Below are 26065 nucleotides of genomic sequence, written 5' to 3'. Positions count from 1 at the left end.
AGGCCAGCGCGGGGCGGGGGGCAAGCGGCTGTACTCGCCCACTCCGGTTTCCAATAAAGCCATTGGGTCCTCAGCAGGCGGTGTAGGAGTGCAAGGACCCAGCCTGTCCCGGCAGGGCAGCGGGGGCGGCGGCACCCGGTTTGGGAAGACTGAGCCCGGCAAGGCTCCAAACGGTGGTGGGGCAGCCGGTCGGAAACCCCGAATCAAGGTCACACGGCAGTCGGTGCAAGAACAGCTGTATTGAGGGTCCCGAGCACACGCGCGCCCCCCGCCCCCTCGGAAACTGGGCGGCCTAGCTGAAGAGGCGGATGGTGCCGTCGGCCCCCGAGGAGAAGACCCACGGCTGGGTGGGGTGGAAGGCCACGTCCAGGACCCCCAGGTCTCGGGTCAGCACGTGCCCCCGCAGCACCTTCACCGGCACCAGCAGCGGGTTCTGCAGCAGGTCACTGTGGGGGAGGGGAGCAGAGGGACTCAGGCGGGGGAGCACCCCTCCCCGCAGCCAGGCAGGGGGCGTGGGGCTCACACTCACTTGTACACCATCCCATGGCACACGATGACGCTCCCGTCGTCTGAGCCAGACGCGAACAGCGGGTACCGGGGGTGGAAGGCCACGGCCCTGAGGGCCTTCTTGTGGTGCCTGGAGGACAGGGGCCGGTGAGGGCTCGGGAGGGCCCGGGAGGGCCCGTCCGCACGCACACCCCCACCCCCCGCTCACCTCAGCACCCTGTACGGCTCGCAGGAAAGGTCCAGGTCGAACCACACCAGCTTGCTGTCATAGCTGCCGCAGATGACGTTGTCGCCTGGGGGCGGACGGCCGGTGGGGACCTGCGCGCGCACGCTCCCCTGCCCGGCCCGCCCCCCGCGCCCCGCCCGCCCTCACCTGCGGGGTGCACGGCCAGGCTGGACACCCACTTGCAGTTGGGTCTGAGCTTCTTCGTGAGCTCCTGGCGCAGCAGGTGGTACAGGCGGACGGCGCGCTGCGAGGCCACCAGCAGGAAGGGCCGCCGCGGGTGGAAAGCCACGCGCTGCACGTGCCCGTGGCTACGGCGGAAGGGGCTCTGGCTGCGGCGCCGGCTCAGCTGGTGAATCAGCACCTGCGCGTGCCCCGCGGCCGCCAGCGCCACAGCCAGGTAGTCCCCGCGCCCGTGCCAGGTCACCTGCGTCACAGGCTGCAGAAGACAGGGCTGGCTCAGGTGCGCCCTCCCCGGCCCTGGGCCGCCCGACCCCACACCCCCCGCCAAGCGCCCACACCTTCCCGTGGCAGATGCGCAGCCGCAGGCCCCCCCGGCGCTCCTCCTCCGAGGCCTCCAGCCAGCGGGCGGGCTGCGCCGCGGGCTCCTCGGGCGGGACGAAGGCGCCCAGCAGCTGGTCCGTGCCGCCCGCCACCAGCCGGTCCCCCAGGGCCGGGTTCAACAGCAGCACTGAGTCCTCCCTGCGGGCCAGAGTGACACGCGGCCCCTCAGGCGCAGGTCTGCACCCGCGGCCCCCAGCGCACCCCGGGCCGCCCACTTACACCGCCACGGCCACCAAGCAGATGGTGGGGCGAGGGTTCCAGGCGACGCTCTTCACCACGCCCCCCACGGGCACAGTCCTCACGCAGCGGGCAGTGGCCACCTCCCAGAGCCGCACCGAGCCGTCATCGGAGCCTGGACGTGGCGAACGAGGCCTCACCAGCTGCCCTCCCGCCCCCCAGCAGCACCCCACCCCCCTGCTGGCAATGTCCCCACCTCAGGCTCACCTGAAGCCAGCCACTGGCCATCCGGGGAGACACTGAGGCAACGGACAAGGTCGCTGTGGCCCCTATAGACCTACGGAGGGGAGGGTCAGTGAGGAGACACCCCTCCCGGGGGCTCCCCACCTGCCCATCCCCCACCCGCTCACCAGGGCCTGGCACGTGGGGAAAGGCTGCAGGTCCCGCGGCCGGGGCAGTTTCGGGATGAGGTCTTCAGGGTCCACGTTCACCTGGGCCAGGAGAGCACGAGGTCACCCCGCCCCACACCCTGTGCCCCCGCCCCCGTTCCCCCGCCCCCCACACACCCGCATCTTGCGCTGCCGCGGGCACAGGTAGAGGTCGAGGCAGCGCTCGAAGCGCTCCTGGATCAAGCGTCCGTACGCCGGCACGGCCCGCAGGCTCGCGAACTTGCGGGGCAAGAAGCTGAGCTTCCTCTCGCCCGGCTCCTGCTGCTCCCACGCCAGGCGCTGTGGAGACAGGGGTGAGCTGGGGGCCCGGGGCCAGGCGCGGGGGGCGGTCCCAGACCCCCACCCCAGGGCAAGGCCCACCTCCGCTTCGCTGGGCAGGTACTCGGGGGGCGGGTTGTAGGACTCCGCGTGGCCGGGCAGGGCCAGCTTCGGCGCGGGCACGTGCATCTTGTGCCGGCCCAGCACGGCGTCCGGGTCCTCCCGCGCCCAGAGGTCGTAGAAGCTGGGCGTGTGGTCCCGGGGCCGGCGCGGCTGAATCCAGCCCATCTTGATGGCGTGCACCATGCGGGACACCTGCGAGGCCAGGGCCAGTGAGCGCGCGGGGACACGGGGGCGGAGGCCGGGCCACAGCAGCGGAGTCTGGCCGGCCACCGGCGCCTACCTTCTCCTTCTCCACCAGGGACGGGATGAAGCTGCGCTTGTCGGCGGGTCGGTTGGTCACCGGGTGCAGCATCGTGTCGCCGCTGAAGAAGTCCACGGCCGGCTGAGGGCACAGCGCACAGGTGGGCCCGGGCTCCTCGGCGGCCCCCGCGCACCCAGGGCGAGCCGCCGCCACTCACCTCGTACAGGTCACAGCTCCCGTCCCCAAACTGGCCGCTCTGCAGCCGCCGCACCAGGGCCACCTGCTCGTCGGTCAGCCTCACGTCATGCCCCGTCATCCGGTCCCGCACCGTGCGCCTGGGGGGTTGCGGTCAGAGCCGAGCCCGGAGCCCCCCCACCCCGCCCCCCACGGGCCCCGGCCGGAGGCTGCCCACCAGTAATCGGGGTCGTCCATCTTGTCCAGAAACTGGTCCAGCTCGTCACGCGTCCGCAGCGGCTTGTAGATGCGCCTGCCGTCCAGGTCATAGCCCACGTGGGGGAAGTCGTCGTACCACTCCAGCGGCACGTTGCCCACCGTGTTCCGGATGTCCTGGGGCAGCAGGCCAGCCTGTCAGCACCGGGCGCCCACCGTGCCCATCGCTCCCTGCAAGCGCCCCCAAGTCACAGGCCGGGGCAGGGGGGACCCGCGAGAGCAAGGGAACGGGCCTCGAGGCTGCTGGGATGGTACCCAAGCACCCCGACACATGCCCTCTCCCTGGGGTGTGACGTGGCGTGGCGGCCAGTGCTGCCCGCCCCACACTGGCCCTCAGAGGCGCCGGAGCTGTACCTTCACATTTTCCACTGAAGTGGTGCCAACCCCTGAGCCTCCCCCCGGATTCCTTGGCCAGGCCTCTGGGCAGCCACAGACAAGGGTGACCTCATCGCCCATGGGCTCCCTCCCCTGGCGGGGGCCTTAGGCAAAAACGGGCAGCCACGGGCAGGGACTCAGGGAGACCCCGCCAGCCCGCTCCGAGGGGAGACAGAAGCCACTGCGCTCCGCCGCAGGCATTTGTGGACCCCCCCAGCCCTCCCTGGTCCTGCCCCCGCCCCCCCCAGCAGCCACATTCCTGGACACACATTCCTGGTCGAGGCCCCTGCCAGCCACCACCCGCCCTCCGCCCAGCACAGAGACGGCTGCCCGGGCGGCCGCTTCCTGAACAGTGGCCACGGGGGAGGGGCCCAGAGGACACCGAGCACAGTGGGGAGCCCAGGGGCCCCCGTGCAGGAGCACAGGATCCCCCAGGCTTGGCCCCCTGCACCTGCCTGCTCTAGTCCTGCCAACTTCCGTGCGCCCAGCGAGGCCGCCCTTCGGGGACACTTCCTGTGCCCCTGGCCTTCCTTCTCTGCATGGGGGTGGAGAGGAGCTGCCACCCCTGAATCGGACAGACCCTGGAGCATGCACCAAGGGAACAGGCAGGTCGCCCCACAGCAGGGCACGCGCTGGCAGAGAGCAAGGTGTCAGGCAGGAGGCACAGCTTGTACCACAGCCGGAGGGCACCGCTGACACCGGGAGGCCACCCAGTGACCCCACGCACACCCGGGGCGGGGAGCATCCTTGGATGGTGGGGTGAACTCCAGCCCCCCAGGGCTGTGCGTCCCCTCCCCACTCTGCCCGCCACAACAGGCCCAAGTGCACACCGGAGAGAGAGACCCAGACAAACAGGGTGTGGCCTGGCACCAGCGCCAGGGAGAAGACCTGCCTGGGTCATGGGTCCCACTTGACCCTCCTGCCCCCTGCCGAGGCAGAGGGTGAGGGCGGCAGAGCCCCGGGACCCCCCCCCCCAGAAGGGGCGTCCCACCCCCCACCGCCCCCAGAGACAGCGAGATGCTCCGGGCTCCTTCAGCGTGGCGCGAGAAGGCAGAGGGACCAGGGCCCCTGCTCCGCGCGGCCTCCGGGGGCTGGGAGGCGGGGTGGAGGGCGGGCCGGCGCGGGGGAGGGGCCGCCGCCACTATAAAGGCCCGGCCCGCGGCCCCGCTCCAGCCCGGGACGCACACGTGCGCGCGGCGCCGCAGCGGCCACCGCGGGCCCCCGAGACCCGCGCCTCCCCGGCCCCGGGCGGCCGCGCGGCGGGCGGCATGCGCTGGGCGCGGCGGAGCTGACGGCGCGCCCGCCGGCCCCATGTCCTTCGCCATGCTGCGCTCGGCGCCGCCCGGCCGCTACCTGTACCCCGAGGTGAGCCCGCTGTCGGAGGACGAGGACCGCGGCAGCGAGAGCTCGGGCTCCGACGAGAAGCCCTGCCGCGTGCACGCCGCGCGCTGCGGCCTCCAGGGCGCCCGGAGGCGGGCCGGGGGCAGGCGGGCGGGGGGTGGCCCGGCGGGGCCCGGGGGGCGGCCGGGCAGAGAGCCCCGGCAGCGGCACACGGCGAACGCGCGCGAGCGGGACCGCACCAACAGCGTGAACACGGCCTTCACGGCGCTGCGCACGCTCATCCCCACGGAGCCGGCCGACCGCAAGCTCTCCAAGATCGAGACGCTGCGCCTGGCCTCCAGCTACATCTCGCACCTGGGCAACGTGCTGCTGGTGGGCGAGGCCTGCGGCGACGGGCAGCCGTGCCACTCGGGGCCTGCCTTCTTCCACGCCGCGCGCCCAGGCAGCCCCCCGCCGCCGCCGCCCCCGCCGCCCGCGCCCCGCGACGGGGAGAACGCCCAGCCCAAACAGATCTGTACCTTCTGCCTCAGCAACCAGAGAAAGTTGGTGAGTGGGGCCCGCGGGGCAGCCACGGAAAGGGACCAGGAGGCTGTGGCGGCCTCTGCCTCGGTGTCACCCTAGTGACCCACACCTGCTGGACAGAGACCCTGGCCGGAGGCGGGCAGAGCTCCCCACCCCCACCTCGCATGACCCAGTGTGCCGCCGCAGTCTGGGAGGGAGGAGCACAGGAAGGCCCAGCTGGGGCAGGCAGGGCCAGGCCTTCCTTGGGCCTTTTCCCCGGAGTCCCCAGGGACACAGATGCCCATGGGGACCAGAGAGGGCCACCCATCGCTACTTGGGAGTCTGGGAGGCGGAGAAGACACCAAACTAGAAGAGGCAGGGGGACCAGAACTGGTTCAAGAAACTCTGGCCCCCCCCAACCCTGTCCCCAAAGGAAGGGGACTCCCCCTCACCCTTCCCCTCCCCCACCTGTTTACCCTAACACAGCCCCTGCCACTGGTCTAAAGCCTACGGGGCACCTGCTAGCTCTCCCGCGGCCCTCGCCCATGCCCCTGGGGCTGCCCACTCAGACCCCTGGGGCGGCCGTGGGCTCTGCAGACAAGAGGCCGGCGGGAGACGTGGGGGCTGGGGGGGAGGGCCACGTTGCGGGAGCGCCGGCCGGCGGCTGATTTATAGCTCCTGCCGTGCTTGGTGGCACCGGAAAAGCAGGGTGAGCGGGAGAAAACGCGGCGCGGCTTTTCCCGATCCCCACTTCCTCTCCAGACAGCACGCGTGAGCTCCTGGGGCCTGAACATCTGGGAAATTTAATTTTACAATTTCGGCTGTGCAGCAGCGCACTCTCCTCCCCAACCCGCACGGGGAAGCCGGGGTGAGCGTGGAAGGGGGTGCTTTCAAGCGCCCGCCAGCGGAGACAGCACCCGGGGGAAGCCCAGAGGCGCGGGCTTCTCCTGACACTGCCCCTCCCCTCCGCAGAGCAAGGACAGAGACAGAAAGACGACGATTCGGAGTTAGAGACGGACACCGCTGGGCTAGCCACAGAGCGCTCCCGTGGACCTGACTCGGGCACAGGCCTCCTGTGAGGGCGCCCAGCGAGCCAGCCCCGCCTCTGGCTACGGCGGGGCCAACGGACACACAAGTGTGCGGGACTCTGCACGGGCCCACCGGGAGCTTCCGTGCTGGCTTCCTCCCTGGGTTTTCTTCTGGTCACTACATGCTGGCATCTTGTGTCTTTGATACCACAATATAAAGTCTGGAAACTTTGTATAATTAAAAACAAAACCGTATTGTCCAACCGTGGAAACACAGTTCTCTTGAGCGGTTCAGAGCCCAGCCTGAGCGCGGCCCTCACGGCGCTCTCCGTGCTCGGCTCTCTCCAAGCTCGGTCCTCCCGTCTTCCGTCCTCCCTGGGCCAGAGGCACCGGGTCTCAGGGAAGGCCTCCACCCTCCGGGGGCTGGGTCCTCCCGCCCAGGCCTGAGGCAGAGTGAGGCACCCCCGCCCCCCCCCCCCCCCCCCGGCCCCAGGGGCCGAAGGAGACAGAAGAGGGAGAGGAGGGCAAGGATGGGATGGAGGGAGCCCAGTGCCACGCAGCAGGGGGCCGGCCAGCCTGGCCTTGTCTCTGAGGGCCTGCCGGGCACCCAGGCATCCCGGAAGGGGTGAGGAGGGCAGAGCTCACAGCACGATCAGGCCAAGCCTCTGGGCCTCAGCCTTTGCCCAGAGACGTACGAAGCGGACGCCTGGGGGAGGTGGAGTGAAGGCTGCTGCCCGGTGCGGCAGGTTTCCCAACGTGGGCAGGCCTACGGGGCCAGCCACCTGCGTTCCCCCGCATGCCCACCCCGAACCCCCAAACAGGGCTCTGAGTCCCACCACTGGGCCGCCCTGGCTCCCCGACCCCACAAGCTGTGAGAGGAGTTCCATGCCCCCACCCTGCGCGCAGCCCCCCACAGTTCCCCGCTGCCCCGGCCGCCCCACCCTGCTCCTCCAAACGCCCCACCTGCTCCCGGGCAGGGAGATTTCAGGCCCCTCCCGGGCTGCGCACAGCTGGCTGACCATTAAAATCCTGCAGGTGACAATTATGCTCTGCCGGCGCAGCCGAGAAGAAAGGCAGGGGCGGCCCTTGGCGAGCCCCCTCCCTCCTCCCCTCCCCCTCACTGGGCCGGGCGGGCCTGACTTCCGGCCAAGCCAGACCACAGAGGGAATGGCCGAGGGCGCCAGGTGCCAGCCCTGCGCCCTCCCAGCCCTCGGCACAGGCTCCAGAGGCCCCCATGACCCACCCTCCTGGGTCCCCAGGGAGAAGCCAGGTGCTGAGGCCCACGTGGGCACCCCAACAGGGCAGGGCCAGAGCTGCCCCCCTCCTCTGCACCGGGGGGCTCCGGGGAACTGCGAAGCAGGAAGCAGTGGTGTAATTTTGGAGGAAACTCTCAAAGCCAGAGCCATTAAGGGCCAGACGGGGGGCTGTGTCCAACGTGATAGAAATATAACAGGATAAAAAGTCGCCATGGCAGGTTCCATTCCGAGAGAAACCCAACCCCAAGTTTCCTTTCCCTAATCCTGCAGGAGCCCACAGCCGGCTGGAGGAGGGGGGAGAGGGCAAGCCCCACCCGAGACGTGGGAGTCCAAACGGGGGGGGGGGGTTTGGCAGTGAGAGCCCCGGGGGAAGTGTCGGGGGGGCAGGTGCACCCCAGGCCTCTGGGCCTGCATCCCCCAGCTCACTGCACATGGCGTGATGTCCTGCGGGGAGGGTCTGGGGGCCCCCCACCTACTGTAATCACACGTCCACCCCGGAGTCAGGGTGGGGGATGTAACCCTCCCTTGGGAAGCCCCGCCAAGATGACGAGCCCGCGAGTGGGCGCCCACCTCGTGGCCACAGAGCGGCACGTGTGAACAGGGAACACGTACCACGTGAGGCCAGAGGAGGGTGAAGCGGGAGGGGCACCCCCCGGAGCCCCACGGCCGAGGGGGTGTCAGGAGGCCTCCACAGGAGGTGCTGCGGCTCCGGGAGGCCAGCGGGAGAGGACAGGCCTGCTGGGATGGCCCCCCGGGGACCTGGCCTGTCGGACACAGCGTGCGCAGGCCAGTTCCCCGAGGCCGGGCCTGTGAGTCCCAACAGCGGCTGCAGCTTGGCCGACTCGGGCCCGGGCAGTGGGCCCAGGGCTCCCTGAGCTGCTCCGGTAGCAGCGAGGGCCTGGCCCGCCAGCCAACAGCAGGGAGCAGGGGGGCGGGGGAGGAGCGCTCCGTCACCCTTCACTGCTCCAGAAATTCAAACCAGACTGGGGTGGCGGGCTGGCCCGAGCCAGGCGGCCCTGCTTGAGTCCACTGGCTGGGAGCCGCGGGGCTGGGGGCGGCAGGTGCTCCCGTGTGCCCCCCACAGGCGGGGCCTCCTTCCCAGAACGCTGGCCTCGCCTTCCCCCAGGAGGGACAAAGCCCCAGGGCTCCCCGCGTGTGCGCCCCAGAGGCGGCTGGAAAGGAGGGGCCGGGCCCGCGCCCTGGGCCAGCCGCCGCCGCCGCCGCCGTGGGCCAAGCTGGGCTGGAAACACTCGGAGCGGCCCCGGCTGTCAGCTCCCTGTCCCCAGGCTAGGGAATGAGCTGCCGGCGGCCCCACATGATTCATCACCAGGCCCGAGCCCGCGGGCCAGCCGGCCCCCACCCCGTTCAGCACCTGTGGGCTGCCAGGAAGCACATGTGACCCCGTGGGGGCAAGCAACCCCCGACCCCTCCAGGTCAGGCGCCCAGCTCGGAGGCGGGGGCTGAGGACACAGACGCCCCCCGTGCTCTCCTGGGGGGGGCGCTCTACCCCAAGGACGAGCCTCTGGGAGGGGACCAGCGGGGGTCCCCCACCCCCAGACTGCACGGACACGCAGCAACCGGCTGGGGTTTTTCCGCTCCACCGGCCCCTCCCCTCCCCCTCCCCAAGTGGCTGCAGCTGTCAGGACCGCAGATTGGAAGTGCAGGTACGGCCTGGCCCGCTGCCCGCCTCCCTCCCGTGTCTGTCTGCGAGAGAGGAAGCCGGCCCACCTCTGGAATCCTTCACTCTCTCCTCGTTCCGCCTCTCCCACCTGTCCCCTGGGAGCGTGGGGTCAGCCGCCCTCGCTCAGGCTCTCTCTTTTCCCCTGCCCCTCTCCGATTACAATGCCCGCAGTGTTCGCGCAGCCCCCCCTGCACGAAGCTCCCGCCTGTCTCCGAGCGCCACTCGGCCTGCACAAGCCCCGGCCTCTCCTGGCTCCTCCACGGGTTCCGTCTCTGTCAGAGCCCCGGGCAGGAGAAGGCCCGGCTGCGCGCTCCCCCGCTCGCCTGCTGCACCAGCACCCACGGAAGGTGCCGGCAGGCGGAGGCCCGGTTCACAGACCGAAGGGCCAGGCCAGGGGAGGAGACCCTAGCAGGGGAGCAGCCAGAGGGGCGGGGGAGGGGCAGGTGGGGGCTCCGAGCCGCCTTCCCACGCTTCCTCCATCAGACCACCACGGCCATCTGCCGACTCAGGGAGCGGGCGCGTCTGGCACGGACGACCCAGACACCAGCGCCCGCTCGGTCCGTCCCTCTCCAAGGGGCTGCCAGCCAGGCCCACCCAAGGCATCACGTGCACTGACATGGGACCCTGAGCCCACTGCCCGGCGCCCACCAATTCCTCCGTGACAGGGGGCAGCAAGTGCAGCCTCCACGGGGGCCCCTGACTCCTGCAGGCAGCGGCTCTCCCAGGCTCTCCCTGGAGTACTGGGGGCAGGCACAGGACCACCTCTGCGGAGCGGGAGAGACCGGTTCTGAGACCCACGCGTCAAGCAAGAGCTGCTGGTGCGAGGGCGCCCGAGCCCCCCACCTGCCCCCGGCCCTGTCCCCAGCACCCCAGGATCTCACTCCGGAGGACTCCCCTCAGCCCTGCCTGTACCCCCTCCCCCAGGCCCCAGCCCACGCTGTCACTACCCCGGGCAAACCCTCCTCCCCTGTCCCGGCACTCTCCCGCCCACCTGCCCAGCTGGGTTCCTACTGCCAAGGAAACTGGCCCCAAGCGGGCACAGAGCCGGGACCTCCGCCACCCACGTGCCCCAGAAAAGGGGGCGGGGACGCAGCTCCGAATCAGCCCTACCTCGACCTGCCCGCTGCTGCACAGGCCCCCAGCACCGAGAGACCCCGCTCTGCCCCAGAAGGCGTACTACGTCCCTTACAGAGACAGCTGCTCCCACCACGGCACCCCCCACTGGCCCCCACACCGCCCTCCCCACCGGGATGCTCTCCCCCTGCCGAGAAGCACCAGGCGGGCACAGGGCGGGTGCAGGGCTGGCAGGAGGAGGCCGTGCCCCCCCCACCCGGCGCCTGTGGACCAAGGGGCACTCTGCGGTCACAGGCGTCACGCCCGCGGCGCCCTGCGGCCACCTGCAAGGCCGTGGGTCAGCCCCGCGGGAAGGGGCAGACTCGCAGGCCGGGCGCTCTCTCCACAAACAGCCCGAAACCTGAGCTGCGGGGCTCCTGCTGCCAGCAGCGACGCAGGCGCCCTGAGCGCGGGCGGCCAGGACGGGCGGGGCGGCGGCCCGGGAGGAGCGGAGGCCGCCAGCGCTGGAGGCAGCTGCCGGTTCAGTAGCTGGGAGAGGCCATTAACGGCCGTTTGGCGAGAGAGCAGAGGGGATGGCGGGCTCTGGATGCAGACAGGCCTGGGCCTGTCCCCACGGGATCCCCAGTTACAGTGAGGCCAGGGCACCCGCGGGGCGGCTCGGGCTGCGGCCCCACCCCCGCCACCCCCAGCAGAGGCCCCGCGGTGGGGGGGGGGCTGTCGGGCCGGGGTTTCGGGGACGTGGGTGACTTGCCTCTGCACCTCTGCGGCCGGGGCTCACCCCTCACCCCTCACCTCCGGCCTCAGTTTCCCCCACGGCTCGAAACAAAGAGGGGCCCGAGGCTGCGAAGGCCATCAGCCCTTCCCCCAACACCGCCCCCCCAGGGTCCAGCGGCTGGATGAGATCACGTCTGTGAGGTGCGGCCGTGGGAGAGGCGTGGGGTGGACACAGCCTGCGGCTGATCAGCCTCCCCCACCAGACCCAGCGGCACTTCGAGCCGACTCGGGCCCCAGCGCGGCTCGGGTGTGAATCTGGGGCCTGAGGAGCGCAGTGCACGAGGAGAGGCCTCCGACGACCCCGTGAAAGTCCAGTGTCGCTCATCAGTCAGCATCCGGGGGACCCCCAAAGCTGGGCCCGGAAGAGGCCAGCGGCCGGAGGGTCCAGAAGCCCCGGCAGCCCCCAGCTCAGGCCTCAGAAGCAGACTCGGGGCAGGGCAGGAAAGGGAGGCCCGGTGGCACGTGCTCCTCGCCCGCCGGCCGCCACGCCACAGCGCCCACGAGCTTGTCTCTCCCAGGACCACCGACCCTGTCAGGCCACCTCTGCTGCTGGCCAGAGCCTCACGTGGGGTCCAGACGCCCGGGCCACCTCCAAGGATGCTGCTAGGAGAAGGCACTACCCTGACACCATGGTGTCCCCGGACTGTGGACCCCCACAGGCTCCAGAAACACGACATAGCCACGGGCCACACGGCCTCCGAGCCCCACGCTCCCAACCAGGTCCCCAGGGGGGGCCTCATCCCCGAAGTCCACCGCGCTTGCCTGGGCTGCAGAGACACCCACGACGTGAGTGTGGAGGACACCGGTGCCCACGCGCGCCCCGAGCACCCCAGGCACACGTGCGGCTCCGGGGAGGGAGGCGCCCGTCGGGCCTGGCGGCGCTCCTGAAAGATGAGCTGTGCCGCCCCCTCGGGCCGCGGCCGGCTGTGCTGGCAGAAGCTGGGGACGGCACCCGGGCCCCTCCTGTCACTCAGACATATGGGATAGTCATCGCCGGAGGAAGCTGCCCCCGCAGCCCCCACCGCGGCTCTGGCTGGGCCGGGCCAGGCCCCGAGGAGCGCCTCCCTGTGGGCAGGCCCGGGCCCCTCCCCCGCTCCGCACTCCATTTACAACCATCATCGATTTCTCCAAATACCGAATATAAAAAAGTAGCCGACAGGATGTGGCTGCCGACAGCCAGAGCCCCTGGGAGGGGAGACAGGCAGGGAGCCGCACGGCACCGCCCCCCCCCCCCCATGCGCGCCCGCTGCTCCGGCCAGGAAACCAATTTATTTTGTTTTGTCTCTGTTCTCTGAACGCACAGAGACCAGATCGGGCGGGCGGCCAAGGCTCCTGCAGCCGCTGCCAAGAGCGCGCGAGCGTGGGGCTGGAGGCCGAGCGGGGGGTGGGGGGGTGGCGCGAGCCTCCCCAGGCCCCAGGACAGCCCCCGCCGGCGGCAGGGAGAGCTCTGGAGGACTGCGGTCCCCGCGAGGTCCGCGTCAACGCTGCCGTCCTCCTCCGGCCGAGGCCGCTGCCCACGGAGGCACATATCTGGGGGCACATGGAGGCAAGAGGGGCCACAGCCCCACCAGCGACCGGAGCACACCTGGGGGGGCACGGGCAGGAGGAGGATGGCCACTCCGGGGCTCCGGTCCAGCCCTCCCAGAGCAGCAGCCCCGGGGGCAGAGACAGCCTCTGGGCCACACGCCGGGGCCTCTGCATATGCCACCCAGGGCACCACGCCTGCCCCTTCAGACCCTAAGCTGGAGAGGGCGCCTGGGATGGGGCCCCCAACAGTCCACACCTCAAGGACACCAGGGAGGGAAGAGGTGGGACACCCAGAGGCCACCCACGTCCTGCGCGAAGCCGCCAGGCAACGCTGCCCTCGGCACTTGGGTCTGTCGCCACGAGGGCCCAGCACTGCCGCAGCCTGTCCGTGCCCACTGAGTGTGAGCTCAGCCTCCACGGAGCACGAGGGACCCCAGCACCAGCCGGCTGCCCCACAGACACCCCTGGGGGGTTCACTGCGTCACGTCCACCCCGCTTCCTTCCAGAGCGATGACGCACATGAGCAGACGTGCGTCCCCGACCTGAGATCGCCCTTCCGGACCACAGGCGCGGCCCCTAGCAGCGGCCCGACTCCCCCTACCCCGGGCAGCGCGGCGCAGCTGGGGAAGGCGCCCACCTCCTCATCGGAGCTGTCCCCTGCATACTCGCTTGCCGCCTCCGTCCTTCGGCGAGGGCTCCCGGCCTGTAGGAGAGACAGGAACAATGGTTGTGTCAGGGCGCTGACGCCCTCTGACCGCGGGCAGAGCCCACGCCCGCAGTCCCCTGTCCCCTCCTGGTGGCGGTGGCTTGGCAAGAACACGCTGTCCCCCCCCCCCCCGGTGCTGCGCCCAAGGTTCCCGCCACCCCCAGTCTCTAAGCAGCTCCAACCTGCCCTGGGCCTTAAGACAAGACCAGCGAGACCCCAGGTCCATGGGGGCCTCTGGGGCCCCACCTGAGGTTCTCTGTCAAGGGCGGGGCTCATCACCCTGCGCTAGCTCCAGGGAAGGGCCCGGGGAAGGGCTGACCCCTGTCCAGGCAGGAACAGTCAGTAGGCAACAAAGCCACCCGTGAAGGCCCGGCCGCCCCCACACCTTTAACGGAGAAAGGGCTCCTGGCGCGACTGCCCGAACCCAGCCCCGCCGGGCCCCAGGGAGCCCAGGCTCAGGGAACACAGTGGGGTTAGCACTCCACAGCAGCAAGTAAGAGCCGGGCGGGGGCGGTCCCCACACCTGGCCCGGTCCCTCTGCAGGGTGTGTGGCACGTGCTGCCAGCCACTGTCACGGGGCCACAGCCAACCCTCTCCTAGGACAAGCTCCCCTCCCCCAGGAGGCCTCGGTGTCCACGGCAGCTGGGAGCCCCAGTCAGCCCAGTCAGCCAAGGGCCCAGAGAACGCAGGAGGCCGCGACCCCCAGGGTGACTCCAACGCACAGGGTCAGGGATGGGAGCCCCGGAACATTCACACCCTAACCTGGAAAACAGACCCTTCCCTCCCAGGATGGGGGGAGTCGGGCGTACCGGAACCCGGACTGATGGGGAAAACAGCCCTGCCTTCCCTCCCGGGCGCCGTCCAGTGCTCGGGAGCAGGGCCCCTGAGCAAGGCACCCCCGCCAGAGCCCCACTCCCCCGACAGGGCAGGAGCCAAAGGCCTGAGAGGTGGCTCTTCCTCCCGCCTGGTTTTCCCCTCAGTATAAGGAGGGTGGGAGACTTAAGTTTTTTTCCAGGCCAGGAACAAGGCGGGATTCGGTTTCCATGTGTCCCCCACCCCCGCTCCCCATGCTCCCGCGCTGTGGGAACCCTGCCCACTGAAAGTGGGTCAGCGCGGCCTCATGGGGGCAGGGCGTGGGTGCGGGGCAAGCAGGGCAAGGCCCGAGCTCCTGCTCCCCACCAGGGCCCCAAGCTCTGCTCCGTCCTAGCCCACAGGGAGCCCCGCCCCGAGCAGCAGCCAGGGGACACACCTGCCCCAGGCCCGGGGCCAGGCAACAAGTCTCCTGAGCAAGCGGGCTCCACGGCACCAGCCCGCCGCGCTCTCCACCAGCTCGGAACTCCAGAGTCCCACATCACCTCTGAATGTGGCTCAGGCCATGGTCGTGGGGTCCCGGCAGGAAATGTCACAGCCCCTCGACCTCCAGGATGCCCCACGTTGCCCTGTGCTGGGCGTGACCGGCCCCGGGGGCAATCGAGTCCAGATGCAAGGGGCCTGAGACAGGCAGGCCCTCCCCCAGCAAGGAGGGGTCCCCCAGCAGTGCTGTCTCCTCTGTCTCCCCGCAGAAGTGCTGCTGCAGGAGACACGGTGGCCGCCAGGGGGCAGCAGAGGGCGGCCCAGCTCCGGGAACCTGGGGAGGATCTGGGCGCAGCCCCCATGCCTGGACACACTTGGCCCTCTTGGGTACCCGGCATTTAAAAAGAGGAAAACCTCTGGGGCGCCTGGGGGGGCTCAGTGGGTTAAAGCCTCTGCCTTCAGCTCAGGTCCTGATCCCGGGGTCCTGGGATGGAGTCCCGCATCGGGCTCTCTGCAGGGCGAGGAGCCTGCTTCCTCCCCTTTCTGCCTGCCTCTCTGCCTGCTTGTGATCTCTGTTTGGCAAATGAATAAAATCTTTAAAAAAAAAAAAAAAAAGAGGAACACCTAAACAACATGCGGCGGGCCAGGGGAACAGCTCTTGCTTCTCTGCCCAACCCCACAACCACCATACACCGTGAGGACCAAAGCAGGGCCCCCCCGGGGGTGCTGACTGCCTCCAAGGCATCTTATCGCAACCACCGGGGCCCGGGCACAGCCAGCCCCTCCGTCCCTGCCCCACGACAGAAGGGCCCCTCCACCAGCCCTTACAAGCGGGACCCCGAGAGCCTGTGGCGGCCCGCACGACGCTACCAGGCCAGAAGTTGGCATCCTGCACGCCTTCCTGTGGGGTCCGTGAGATGCAGGAGGAGAAGGGGACCAGCAGCCAACACAGCCTGAAGGTCCAGCGCTGTGCGCGTCCGGGGCAGTGAGCTGGGCTGGCATGCGGCAGGGAGCCACACTGGGAGCCAGACCGCGGCTGGTGACCCATGTTCACCAGGGTCCGGTGTGGGGCAAACACTGTGTTCGCCAAAGAGCATCCACGGCCCCCGCAGCCTGCTGCAGACCCCCAGGCCAGCCCCCAGGGCTGCTCAGCCTCCTCAGGGACGTGGCTCCTGACAAGGGACTTAGACTGAGAGGAGCAGACGCGCAGTTTCTAGAGAACATTCGCCACGGGGGCTGGAGAGCCCCGAGACAGCAAGAGCTGAAGCCCCCACCCTCGGTCCCGAAGGAAAAGGCGGGGGACTCCGAGGAAGAACAGGACCATTCCCAGAGCAGGAGCCGGCCCTGCTCGCGCCCAGCCGGTTTCACGAATCCCAGAGACTTCTCCACGCTGCCGGCGCCCGTTCACAACAGACCAGTTTAATGGGACTCGATGCCACCACGGTGAAGGCTGCGTGGGGACAAGACTGAGGACTGGCCGGATTCGGATGAGCCCCCTGGGCTGGGCGGGGCAACAGGACAAGGTTGGGGGGTTGTACTCAGTGGCAAGAATTTGGCTGTTTCATTATTTCCTTTTAAATTTTCTTATTTAAAATAAATAAGGACACCTGGGCGGCTCAGTCATTAAGCGTCTGCTTTCGGCTCAGGTCATGACCTTAGGGTCCTGGGATGGAGCCCCCGTGGAATTGGGCCCCCTGCTTAGTGGGGGGCCTGTTTCTCCCTCTCCACCGCCCCCCCCCCAGCTTGTGGTCTCTCTCTTGCTCTCTTTCAAATAAATAAACAAAATCCTAAAATAAACAAATATGTCTTTATTTGAGAGACAGCCAAGAGAGAGTGTGAGGGAGGGGAGAGGAAGGGGGAGAGGACAGAGAGTGCCAGACTGAGAGAATGTGCGGGGGGTGGGGGTGGGGAAGGCTGAGCAGGGACCCCGGGCCCTGAGACTGTGGCCTGAGCTGAAGGCAGAGACTTCACCGACCGAGCCCCCGGCGCCCGGAGAGCCTCCAGCAGGGTCCGAGCTGAGCGCGAAGCCCAACGGGGACCCACCACGACCCTGAGACCGCGATCTGAGCTGAAACCGAGCTGGACACGGAGCGTCTGAAGCACCCGGGCACCCAGACTGTTGCTGTTTCAAGCCACGGCAGCAAATCCTTGACTTTCCTCCCAATGAGGGCAGAGGCTACGTGCCTCCTCCCCAAACTTGGGTGGGCTTACGGCTCGCCTGCCCCAGGAGAGCAGCCCGACCAACGACCTGTGAACCCCGAGTCAGGACCTTGAAGCCCTTGCAGCGGTGCCCTCGGAGCCCAGAGCCCTTCGGTGAGGACGCGCCCAGCGGGTGCCGGCCATGCGGGCTGCCCCGACCAGACACATGGGTGATGAGCTGTTCTTCCTTAAGACCCTCCCCTGAGCCCCGAAACACGGGGCGTGATGAGTGACGACTGTCCGGAGCAGAACAGAGCAGAGCCCTGGAGGGGCACAGGGGAGCGGACACCCTCTGAGGGCGCCACCTAATTCTCGGGCAGGACCCAGCGAAAGGAGGCTGTGGGTTACGCCCATCCCACTGACCACGTCCCCCCAGACATGACACCACCTCACCCTGCCTGAACTCTGGTCCCCAGAAATGAGGGTGCGGCTAAATGGCTAAATAACGCTCAAGATGTCGGGCGGACCGTGGAGCAGCTCCCAGGTGCTGCCGTGGGCCAGTCCCACACGGGCTGTGGGCTCACATCGTTGGCCCTCTGATTGGTGCCCAGGCACTTCCCAGCTGAGGTGAGCTCCGTTAACCAGCTGCTGACGGCCCCCCACGGGACCCCCTCAAGGCACAGCGCGCACACCCAGACCCGAGCAGCACAGCCACGGCCTGGGCCCAAGACCCCCACAGCGTGCTGCCTCCCTCCACCCCTGGCCCCAGAGCCACGCGCAGACCCAGGCAGGCCCCTTCTGCCCACGGGTCTGCAGCACGGAACGCACAGGACGCTCCTTGAAACACATGGAGGGGTGCCTGGCGGGCTCAGTCGTTAGGCGTCCACCTTTGGCTCAGGTCACCATCCCGGGGTCCCGGGATCGAGCCCCACTTCCGGCTCCCTGCTTCTCCCTCTCCCACTCCCCCTGCTTGTGTTTCCTCTCTCACTGTGAATAAAATCTTCAAAAAAAAAAAAAAAAACGCCTGGAAAACACTCGTGACAGCTGCGCGTGGGGAGCGCGAACCAACAACAGGGCCCTGTGACAAACGACAACAAAACGGGAAAAACCCACCTAAGAAAGACCAACGTAAACACGACAAGTGGGAACACTGGGTCTAAACAAGCCCAGGGGACGCCTGGGGGGCTCAGGTCATGATCCCGGGGTCCTGGGATCGAGCCCCACATCGGGCTCCCTGCTTGGGGACGCCTGCTGCTCCCTCTGCTTGTGCTCCCTCTCTCGCGGCATCTCCGTCAAATGCATAAATAAATAAATAAACAAGCACGGAGGGGAGAAAATGGCTTTAGGCCCATAAATCCACCCAAAAGAACTCATCTCGAAGAAGCACAAAGACGTCGCCCTTCCCAAGGCCCCGCACACGCCTCCTTCCGAGGGTGCAGGCAAGCGAGGGCCCTCCTGCCCGCTGAGAGGCCCCGCGCCCTGGGGAGCGGGCGCATAGCTGGGCCAGGTCGGGCATGCTGGGCCGGGGAGCCTAAGGAGACGCCCCCTAACATCGATCCCCACCATCCTGCCCAACCCCCAGCCCCCGCCCCCAACCCCACGGGAGCAGAGAGCGAAAGGGTCCCCCCCCACCCCTCCTGGGCTCCCCCTCTGGGGCCTCCTTCGGGGAGGTGCGTGCACAGGGCTCTCTGGCTGGGGCACAGTGTGGGGGCAGGGGCCGCAGAACGTGCCCCAGGAGACCGGCCCAGCAGAAAGGGACTCAGGTCCACAAGGTCATGGAGCACCAGGACAGGCAAGCGGGCGGCCAATCCTGGGGTGACCAGGAGACAGGGCCGGGTGCTCTGAGTGGAGGCCGAGGGAGAAGACATCATCCCGGCGGGGAAGCCCAGGCAGTGCACAGCGCCCGAAACCACCCGCAGCTAGAGAAACAAGTGAACATGCCCGTCGTGAGCGGCCTGCAGCCATGGACGTCCCCGCGAGTGCCCTGAGCCTCAGACAAGACCCCGCAGAGGCAGAGGGGACCCCACAGCCCCAAGCACCGACCAGCCCCCCAAACACGCGGTGCTCTTCTTCCCCGGAGTTCCCCAGCCCCTGCCAGCACCCGGCCAGGGCGCCAGCCCAACTCCAGCCCTGACTCCTGGAGTCGGCGAGAACACGAGTCACTGTCACGCCGCGAAACTCGGGGCTACTGGGCCACACCACCAGAGATACGGGCGACAAAGAGAGACAAAACGGCACCTGGCTCCCCACATGGGAGACCTCGGCCCGGGTAACAGCAAGGAGCTGGTCCGACCCCCCACCCGTGGGCCGGCAGGTGCACAACTGTTCCCGCCAAGGGAAGCCGACCGAGGGGACTTCTGAGATCGGGGAAGGACACTGGGGGTCAGGGAACAAGGGGTTAGGAGCAAGTTCTGGTCAAGAGATTACAAAGAAAAAAGCTTACAAAGAACCGAGGGAGACAGCTACTCCTTCCCTGCAAGGACCCGCAGGCCCCCTGGGAGAGGCCTTGGGGGCACTTCCCTCCTGGGGTCCACCCCGGCCTTGAGCTAGAGCCCCTGGAGACGGGGGAGAGGAGGGCAGGGCTCGGGGAGGGCTTGCAGGCCCCACTGGGCAGAGACACCCAAGTCCGGAAGGGGCACACACACCACGGTTCCACGTGGCCTTCTCGACCTGCAGAGCCCGACCTTCGAGATGTCACAGCGACGGAAACTTTGCGTTTTGGGTGTTCTCAATGCGGCTCAAACAGGCCTCGCAGAAACTCGGGAAAAAGAGGCCCCTTTCCTAATGTAAGAAAAAATCATAAAGCAACAAGAAAGCACATTTCCCATGTGTCAGAGTAGGAAAAATAAAGACTTTTAACCACACACCGTCCTGGCAGGCCTGGGAAACGGTGCAAGTATCACAGCACGACGCGGTACTTTCCTTCCACTCAAAATGCTCCGGCCTTTGACCCAGAGATGCTCCCGGGACCACACTCCAAGAACTGCCTGCGCGTGTGAGAACGAGCACACACGGGGGATTTCCACCCCCCAGGGGTGGTCAGGCCGCGGGGCCCATGCACACCACAGACACTAACTGGCAAGGACAGCCCTCAGAGCCAGAGGGACGCGAGGAAGACAGGAGTCAGGAAGCAGACGGGCATGACACAGATGGGAGCCTGGCTGTGCGGAGTAGCCAGGAAGACCCAGGCACAGTCCTCACGCTCACGCCGGAGCAGGAGGCAGGACAGAGCAGAAGGGACGGCCCTCAGGAGCTCCAAGCAATCTCTCTGCTGGGGTCTATGATGCTAACCACGTGAGCCCACACAACCCTTAAAAAGAAAGTGCTGGGGGCGCCTGGGGGGCTCAGTGGGTTAAAGCCTCTGCCTTTGGCTCAGGTCATGATCTCAGGGTCCTGGGATTGAGCCCTGCATCGGGCTCTCTGCTCAGCAGGGAGCCTGCTTCCCCCCACCCACCCACCCACTTGTGATCTGTCAGTCAAATAAATAAAATATTTGGGGAAAAAAAAAGTGCTGGACATGTCTAGATCCCTTCCAAAGACCCAAGAAGTGGTGGAGAAGGGGCTCACATACGGCGGTGCCCAGGGCAGGCCACGTAACCCCATCTCTCTCCCACGGGAAAGGAAGGTGGAGATCAGGATAGTCCCCCCAGAATGGGCCAGTGATCACCTGGCCACCCAGCTTCATCCCTGGATGGCTTCAGCAGGATGTTCATGCCAGTCTGGGATGGCCTGTGGCAGACACACCTGGAACCCAGGACTTGTGGGGCAGGGTCCTCTGACGAGCCCCGTCCCTCCCAGAACAGGAAGGCAAACCCTCCAGCTCCCCGCTGTGGACATCACTCTTTGGACTGGAGGGCCTGGGCCCGCGGCGTCCCACTCCAGTCCGCACCTCTCTGCGGCTCTCGGCCTCAGGCCCTGCGACCCTGGTGTCAGTGCGCAGCCCCACCAGGAGGCAGGTGCCCTTGAGGCACGCGCAGGAGAGTGAGAAGTCAAGGAGCTGGGTGGTGGCCTGCCCACCCTGGAAGTGGCGGAAGCCGTGACAGGTTAAAGGGGACAGAATGCAGGGGAGACAGTGACAGGAGCACCCAGCGGAAGAGAAGTTGGGGCACGGTCGCCGTGGGCGGAAGGAAGAGCAGAAGTCCGAGAGGGTCTCCACTCGCAGAAGCAGCTCACCTGAGACCGCCGTCTGCCAGACCACACAGGCGGCCGTGGCCAGGAGCCAGAGAATTCTGGGGGCTTTCCGTTCCAGAGTGGGGACAGCGGGCGGGGACCCGGGCCCCAGTGGGAGTCACCGTTGGCAGGGTCCACAGGCCCGCAGGCCGCGGGAGACAGTAGTTCGGGAAGCGGCTCCGTGCAGGGGTTGGTTTGCAGCTTCGAGGCTGCGCGCTAGCAACAGGACTCAGGCCGTGCAGCGGGGAGCCAGCTCGACCCAATGGAGGGGCGTGGATGGCTTTTGGGGAGCAGGTGGCAAAAAGGAGAGCTGGGGAGACTGTTCCACTGAGGACTAAGAACCCCCAGTCCCCACCTGAATCCTCTCTCTTGGCCTAGAGAACCTCAACCCTCGTGAAAGGACGACCGTGCACTAGAACAGAAAACACCTCAACGGGGCTACCCAGAGCCCTCGATGAAAGCACAAGGGGGCCAGAGACGTGAACGGCCACGGCCGGACGGCCCGGGGGCTCTGCAGAACTCAGATTCGTGGGGTTCCCATCCAGGATGACCACAGGAGGCAGGGACGGTCCTCAGAGCAGGGTGTGAAGTGGGAGGGGCCCAGGAGGGTGCCACGCCCACGAGGCCCCAACACTGCACACAGCGCGGGGGCTGCGGTCCTGGCCACGAGCGGACCGGGCTGCAGCGGACCCAGAGGCAGCCTCCCACCTCTGAGAACCGCGCCCTCCAGGAGGCCAGAGCCAGCCTCCCTGGACAGAAGTCTGTCCCCTACTTCTGGAGAAGGGAGGGCTTCAGTCTCCACCAAATGGACCAGCAAGCCCACCCAGAAGGCGGCCCGCGGAGAACACGCAGTTCTGCGGCCACACCCACGCGTGTCCCTCCCACCGAACCCCAAGCGCAGACCCCCGAAACACTTGCACAATCACCTAGTTCAGAGAACTTAAGCCGAAATCTTTTAAGGGGAAGAGGGGCAGAGGGAGAGAATCTTAACCAGGCTCCAGGCCCAGCAGAGCCCCAAGCAGGGCTCACCCCCATGACCCTGAGATCACAACCAGAGCCAAGATCAAGAGAGGAATACTTATCCGGCCAAGACACCCACGCACCCCAAACGGAAATTTTTTAGTTAAAAAGTTATTTAAGGGGCACCTGGCTGGCTCAGCGTGTTAAGCATCTGCCTTCGGCTCAGGTCAAAATCCCAGGGTCCTGGGATGGAGCCCCATGTCGGGCTCTCTGCTCAGTGGAGCGGGGAGCCTGCTTCTCCCTCCCCCACTCCCCCTGCTTGTGCTCGTTCACATGCTTTCTCTGTGACAAAATCTTTAAAAAATAAAAAAGAAAATAAAATGTAAAATTACTTAAACTTTTTTTAAGTAGGCTTCACACCAACACAGGGCTTGAACTCATGACCCAGAGATCAAGAGTTACATGCTCTACCTATCAAGTCAGCCAGGTGCCCCAAGAGTGATTTAATTTTTAAAAATTATTTTTAGGGCCCCTCGGTGGCTCCGTTGGGTCAGCATCCGACTCTTGGATTCGGCTCAGGTCATGGTCTCGGGGTCCTGGGATCTGGATCAGGGAAACTGCCCCCCACTCATCTGCATGTACATGCCCACCCTCTCTCTAAAAAATAAATTTAAAAATTATTTTTATAATTCTATTTATAAAATAGGATTAAAAAACCCCTTTTTAAAATAAAAAAATTAGGGGCCCCCGGGGGGCCCCTCAGTTGTTAAGTGTCTGACTCTGGACCTTGGCTCAAGTCTTGCTCCCACAGTCGTGAGTTTAAGCGCTGCATTAGGGGCCGTGCTGGGCCTACTTCGTTCATCTGTTCGAGATTTTATTTCTTTGTCAGAGAGAGAGAGAGAGCACTTGCGAGCACAAGCAGGGGGAGCAGCAGAGGCCGAGGGAGAAGCAGGCTCCCCACTGAGCAAGCAGCCCTACAAGGGATTCGATCCCAGGACCCTGGTGTCATGACCTGAGCCAAAAGCAGGCAGGCGTTCAGGGGCTGAGCCACCCAGGCACCCACGTAGCCCACTTTGAAACGTAAACAAACAAATGCTTAAGTGTGTGGACCTTAACTATGCAAGGAGAAACGACGCGCAAGGACGATTACTAGCAGAGGCCGCCCACGGGAGCAGGGGCTGTGAGGAAGAACTTCCGCTCTCTACTGAGTAGCATTGATGAAAAATTGAATTTTTCTCTAGGAAGGTGTATTTTGTAGTTTAAAAGAGTTAAAAAAAGGAGGAGAAACAGCTGCCCATCATCCCCCATACCAGTCAACGGAGCTCGCACGTCATCTCTCTGCACACCCTGGCATTAGGACCAGACCCTGAGTGGGCAGAAGGGTTAAATCGGGGCCACCTGGGGGTTCGGTAGGTTAAGTGTCTGCCTTCAGCTCGGGTCATGATTCCAGGGTTCTGGGATCGAGTCGCACGTTGGGCTCCCTGCCTGCTTTGCCTTCTGCTCCTCCCCCTGCTTGTTCTCTCTCTCTTAAATAACTAATCTTAAAAAAAAAAAAAAAGGGCGCCTGGGTGGCTCAGTGGTTAAAGCCCCTGCCTTCGGCTCAGGTCATGGTCCCAGGGTCCTGGGATCAAGCCCCACATCGGGTTCTCTGCTCAGCAGGGAGCCTGCTTCCACCTCTCTCTGCCTGCCTTTCTGCCTACTTGTGATCTGTCTGTCAAATAAATAAATAAAATATTTTAAAAAAAAAATTTAAATCTGACATTAAATCCTTCCTTCCTAGGTAACAGATCAAACAAGCATGGCTTTTTGGTTTCTATTATGGGAGATATCCGCACGATTCAAGGTCACAAACTTCAGAACACCAGACCGATTGGAAATACAAATAGTTATAAACTAGTTTCTAAAACAACCCAAAGAGCAAACAGTGTATTTTAGTTAAATTAAACTTTCCTCTCATTTTTCTCACTTGAGACATGAGGGAAGTGCACCCTTCCCCATCACCACAGGGACAGACAGAAGGCCAAAGCGGCAGCGGGCAAGGCTCCCGGGACCAGGATCAGGTCAGAACGGCTCGCTCCTGTGTCCCGTGAGCTCTGCCCCCAGGCAGCCCTTGCACAGGAAGCCCCACCTCGCGCTTCGCCCCCAGGAAAGCCGGCCCAGGCTGAAAGCAGGCGGGGTTCCACGGAGAGGGACACTAGAAGCACTGCGGAGGAGGTCCAGCACGCGGATACGTGCAGCTCTTGAGAACAGAGTAAAGAACTGTAATTGAAAAACAAGCCCCAAGAGGGGCGCCTGGGTGGCTCAGTGGGTTAAAGCCTCTGCCTTCGGCTCAGGTCATGATCCCAGAATCCTGGGATCGAGCCCTGCATCGGGTTCTGCTCAGCGGGAAGCCTGCTTCTTCCCCTCTCTCTGCCTGCCTCTCTGCCTACTTGTGATCTATTGCTCTCTATCAAATAAATAAAACCCTTTAAAAAACAAAACAAGAGAACAACCCCCAAGAACTCAGAGCACTCCAGCTGTAACCAAGTGTTCCACTTGGTCCCAAATGTGCTCACAGGTGCATCAGAGGAGGGATGTGGGCCTTGGGGTCCCAAGGACACTTGGGAGAAAGCAGGATGGGGACAGGCCCCCAGAGAGCCTAATGCCTGGTGGTCACTTTCTTTCCTGGCCACCTCCACCTAGAGAGGACGGCTCCTCACCCACCCACCTGCACCAGCTGCCCAGTGGTCTTCTCTGTCCTGCCGTGGCCCTCGTCACTGCTGACCGCATCCTCTCCCTCGGCTGGGTCGTCCTCGCTGCTGTCGCTGCCGGAGTCTTCCAGGCCTGAGAACACACTCTCCTCGCTTTCAGACAGGCCAGAGTCGCCGTCATCCCGGAGGCTGGGAGCAGGAGCACAGGCGAGAGGCGACTGTGGGGAGCACCGTGTTGACGACAGGCAGCCCCCACCCCAGGCCACCCACTACCCGCCGGGCACCCTGCTGACCCATGGCTCTGCATGGCCAGCCTCCAAGGCCACAGCCCTCAGGCCACAAGCGTCTACCTCCAAAGCCTAACCCAGGTGGGACCTTCCTTGCTGTCCACCTCCACTGACAGCACGGCCACCTGCCCTTGGAAGGGACATTTAGTTCCTGAATCTCGCAAGGAAAGGAGTTTTCAAGGACACCACCTCTTAGAGCTCAGTTCCCACCACATTTCCAGCCCAGGCTCCCCGTCCTCCGCACCCCACACTGGCAAACCCGAGCTATGACAGCGCTGGGCCAGAGGCTGAGGCGGACGGAGGAACGGGATCCTGGCCGGGCTTTTCTCTCTGAACGAGAAGCCCGGTATGCGATGGATGGAAACGACAGTGGATCAGCAAGTTGTCAAGGTTGGACAGTGACAAAGCGCTCCAAGCCTGGCTGACCCCTCCCATCCCTCCCCTGCTTACCTGATACCATCTCCCTAACCCCGAAGGACAGATGCCCGGGGAGAACCCGTCACTGCCTTTTAAAGACGAACAAGAAGCTGCAGACTTCCCGGAAGCCTCTGAGCACAGAACCCCGGGCCTCCTGCTCTTCCCGGGTTTGGACCGGCCTCTCCTCTCTCGCGGCAGAGCCGCCGCCCGGCCGGACCGTCCGCAGCCCAGGAGCCCGATACCCGCAGCCGGCGCGGCCCTGCGCCCGCGGGAGGACGCGCCGGCGGCCGTAAGCCCCGGTTCTCCCTCCCTGGCGTCCTTCGTCCCACAGCACGTCCCCGCGCAGCAGCGGTCGGGCCGCCGGGGCTGCGGTGCGAGCGCCGCGCCAGGTAACACGCCGGGCCCGCGGGCTTCGGGAGGCCGCCGCTCGGCCCGTCGCGTCCCCCCCGCCTCCGCCTCCCCCTGCGGCCGCCCCGCGCAGGGGGCGCTCCCTGCCAAGGCCGCGCAGGGCAGGCGACCCCTCCCTGCTCCTACTCCCGGGCGCGCCGCGTGCTGGGCGGCCTCGCGGGGGACAGACCAGCCACCACGTGCGGCCCCGGGCCCCGCCGCCCGACCCCGCCGCTCGGACCCGCGCCCGCTGTCACCTCCTCCGGCTCCGGCTCCGGCTCCGGTCCCCGCCGCCGCTTCCCAGGCCGCGCCCCCGTCGCCGCCGCGCGCCCCGCGTCCCGCGCGCCCGCCATGCTACCTGGCCAGTCCCGACCGCGCCGCCACTTCCGGCAGCGCGAGCCGCGTGGGAATGGGGGCGGGGCCTGTGGGGTCAGGGGGCGCGGCCGCCCCGCCCTTCCCGGCCCGAT

At 66.4% G+C, this 26065-nt stretch overlaps 2 protein-coding genes across 5 annotated transcripts; one reads left to right on the top strand and one right to left on the bottom strand.

The window, feature by feature from the left end:
- Positions 1–219: 219 nt before the first annotated feature.
- On the bottom strand, positions 220–25996 carry BOP1 (BOP1 ribosomal biogenesis factor). Its single transcript, XM_046024305.1, has 16 exons — positions 25856–25996; positions 24525–24725; positions 13187–13252; positions 2955–3109; positions 2760–2877; positions 2582–2683; positions 2281–2493; positions 2038–2199; positions 1882–1962; positions 1739–1808; positions 1514–1646; positions 1252–1432; positions 881–1169; positions 716–800; positions 530–637; positions 220–446 (listed from the first exon to the last, which is right to left on the bottom strand). The coding sequence occupies exons 1-16, from the start codon at positions 25949–25951 to the stop codon at positions 293–295; spliced, it is 2214 nt and encodes a 737-aa protein (XP_045880261.1). The 5' UTR covers positions 25952–25996; the 3' UTR covers positions 220–292.
- SCX (scleraxis bHLH transcription factor) lies at positions 3116–6676 on the top strand. Of its 4 annotated transcripts, XR_006820996.1 has the most exons (3): positions 3116–5254; positions 5972–6077; positions 6182–6676. XR_006820996.1 is itself a non-coding variant. In XM_046024390.1 (2 exons), exons 1-2 carry the CDS (start codon positions 4385–4387, stop codon positions 6218–6220), a joined length of 909 nt encoding a protein of 302 aa, XP_045880346.1. In that variant the 5' UTR covers positions 3116–4384; the 3' UTR covers positions 6221–6675. The 4 variants fall into 4 exon arrangements, 2 of the variants coding, with proteins under 2 accessions (XP_045880346.1, XP_045880337.1); XR_006820995.1 differs by having other exon boundaries at positions 3116–6077; positions 6182–6224; XM_046024390.1 differs by lacking the exon at positions 5972–6077 and having other exon boundaries at positions 6182–6675.
- Positions 25997–26065: the final 69 nt, after the last annotated feature.

The sequence above is a fragment of the Meles meles genome, chromosome 1 (genome assembly GCF_922984935.1).
Source record: "Meles meles chromosome 1, mMelMel3.1 paternal haplotype, whole genome shotgun sequence".
Classification (NCBI taxonomy): Eukaryota; Metazoa; Chordata; class Mammalia; order Carnivora; family Mustelidae; genus Meles; species Meles meles.
Note: the sequence above shows the minus strand (reverse complement) of the source record. Positions and strands in the feature narration are given on the sequence as shown.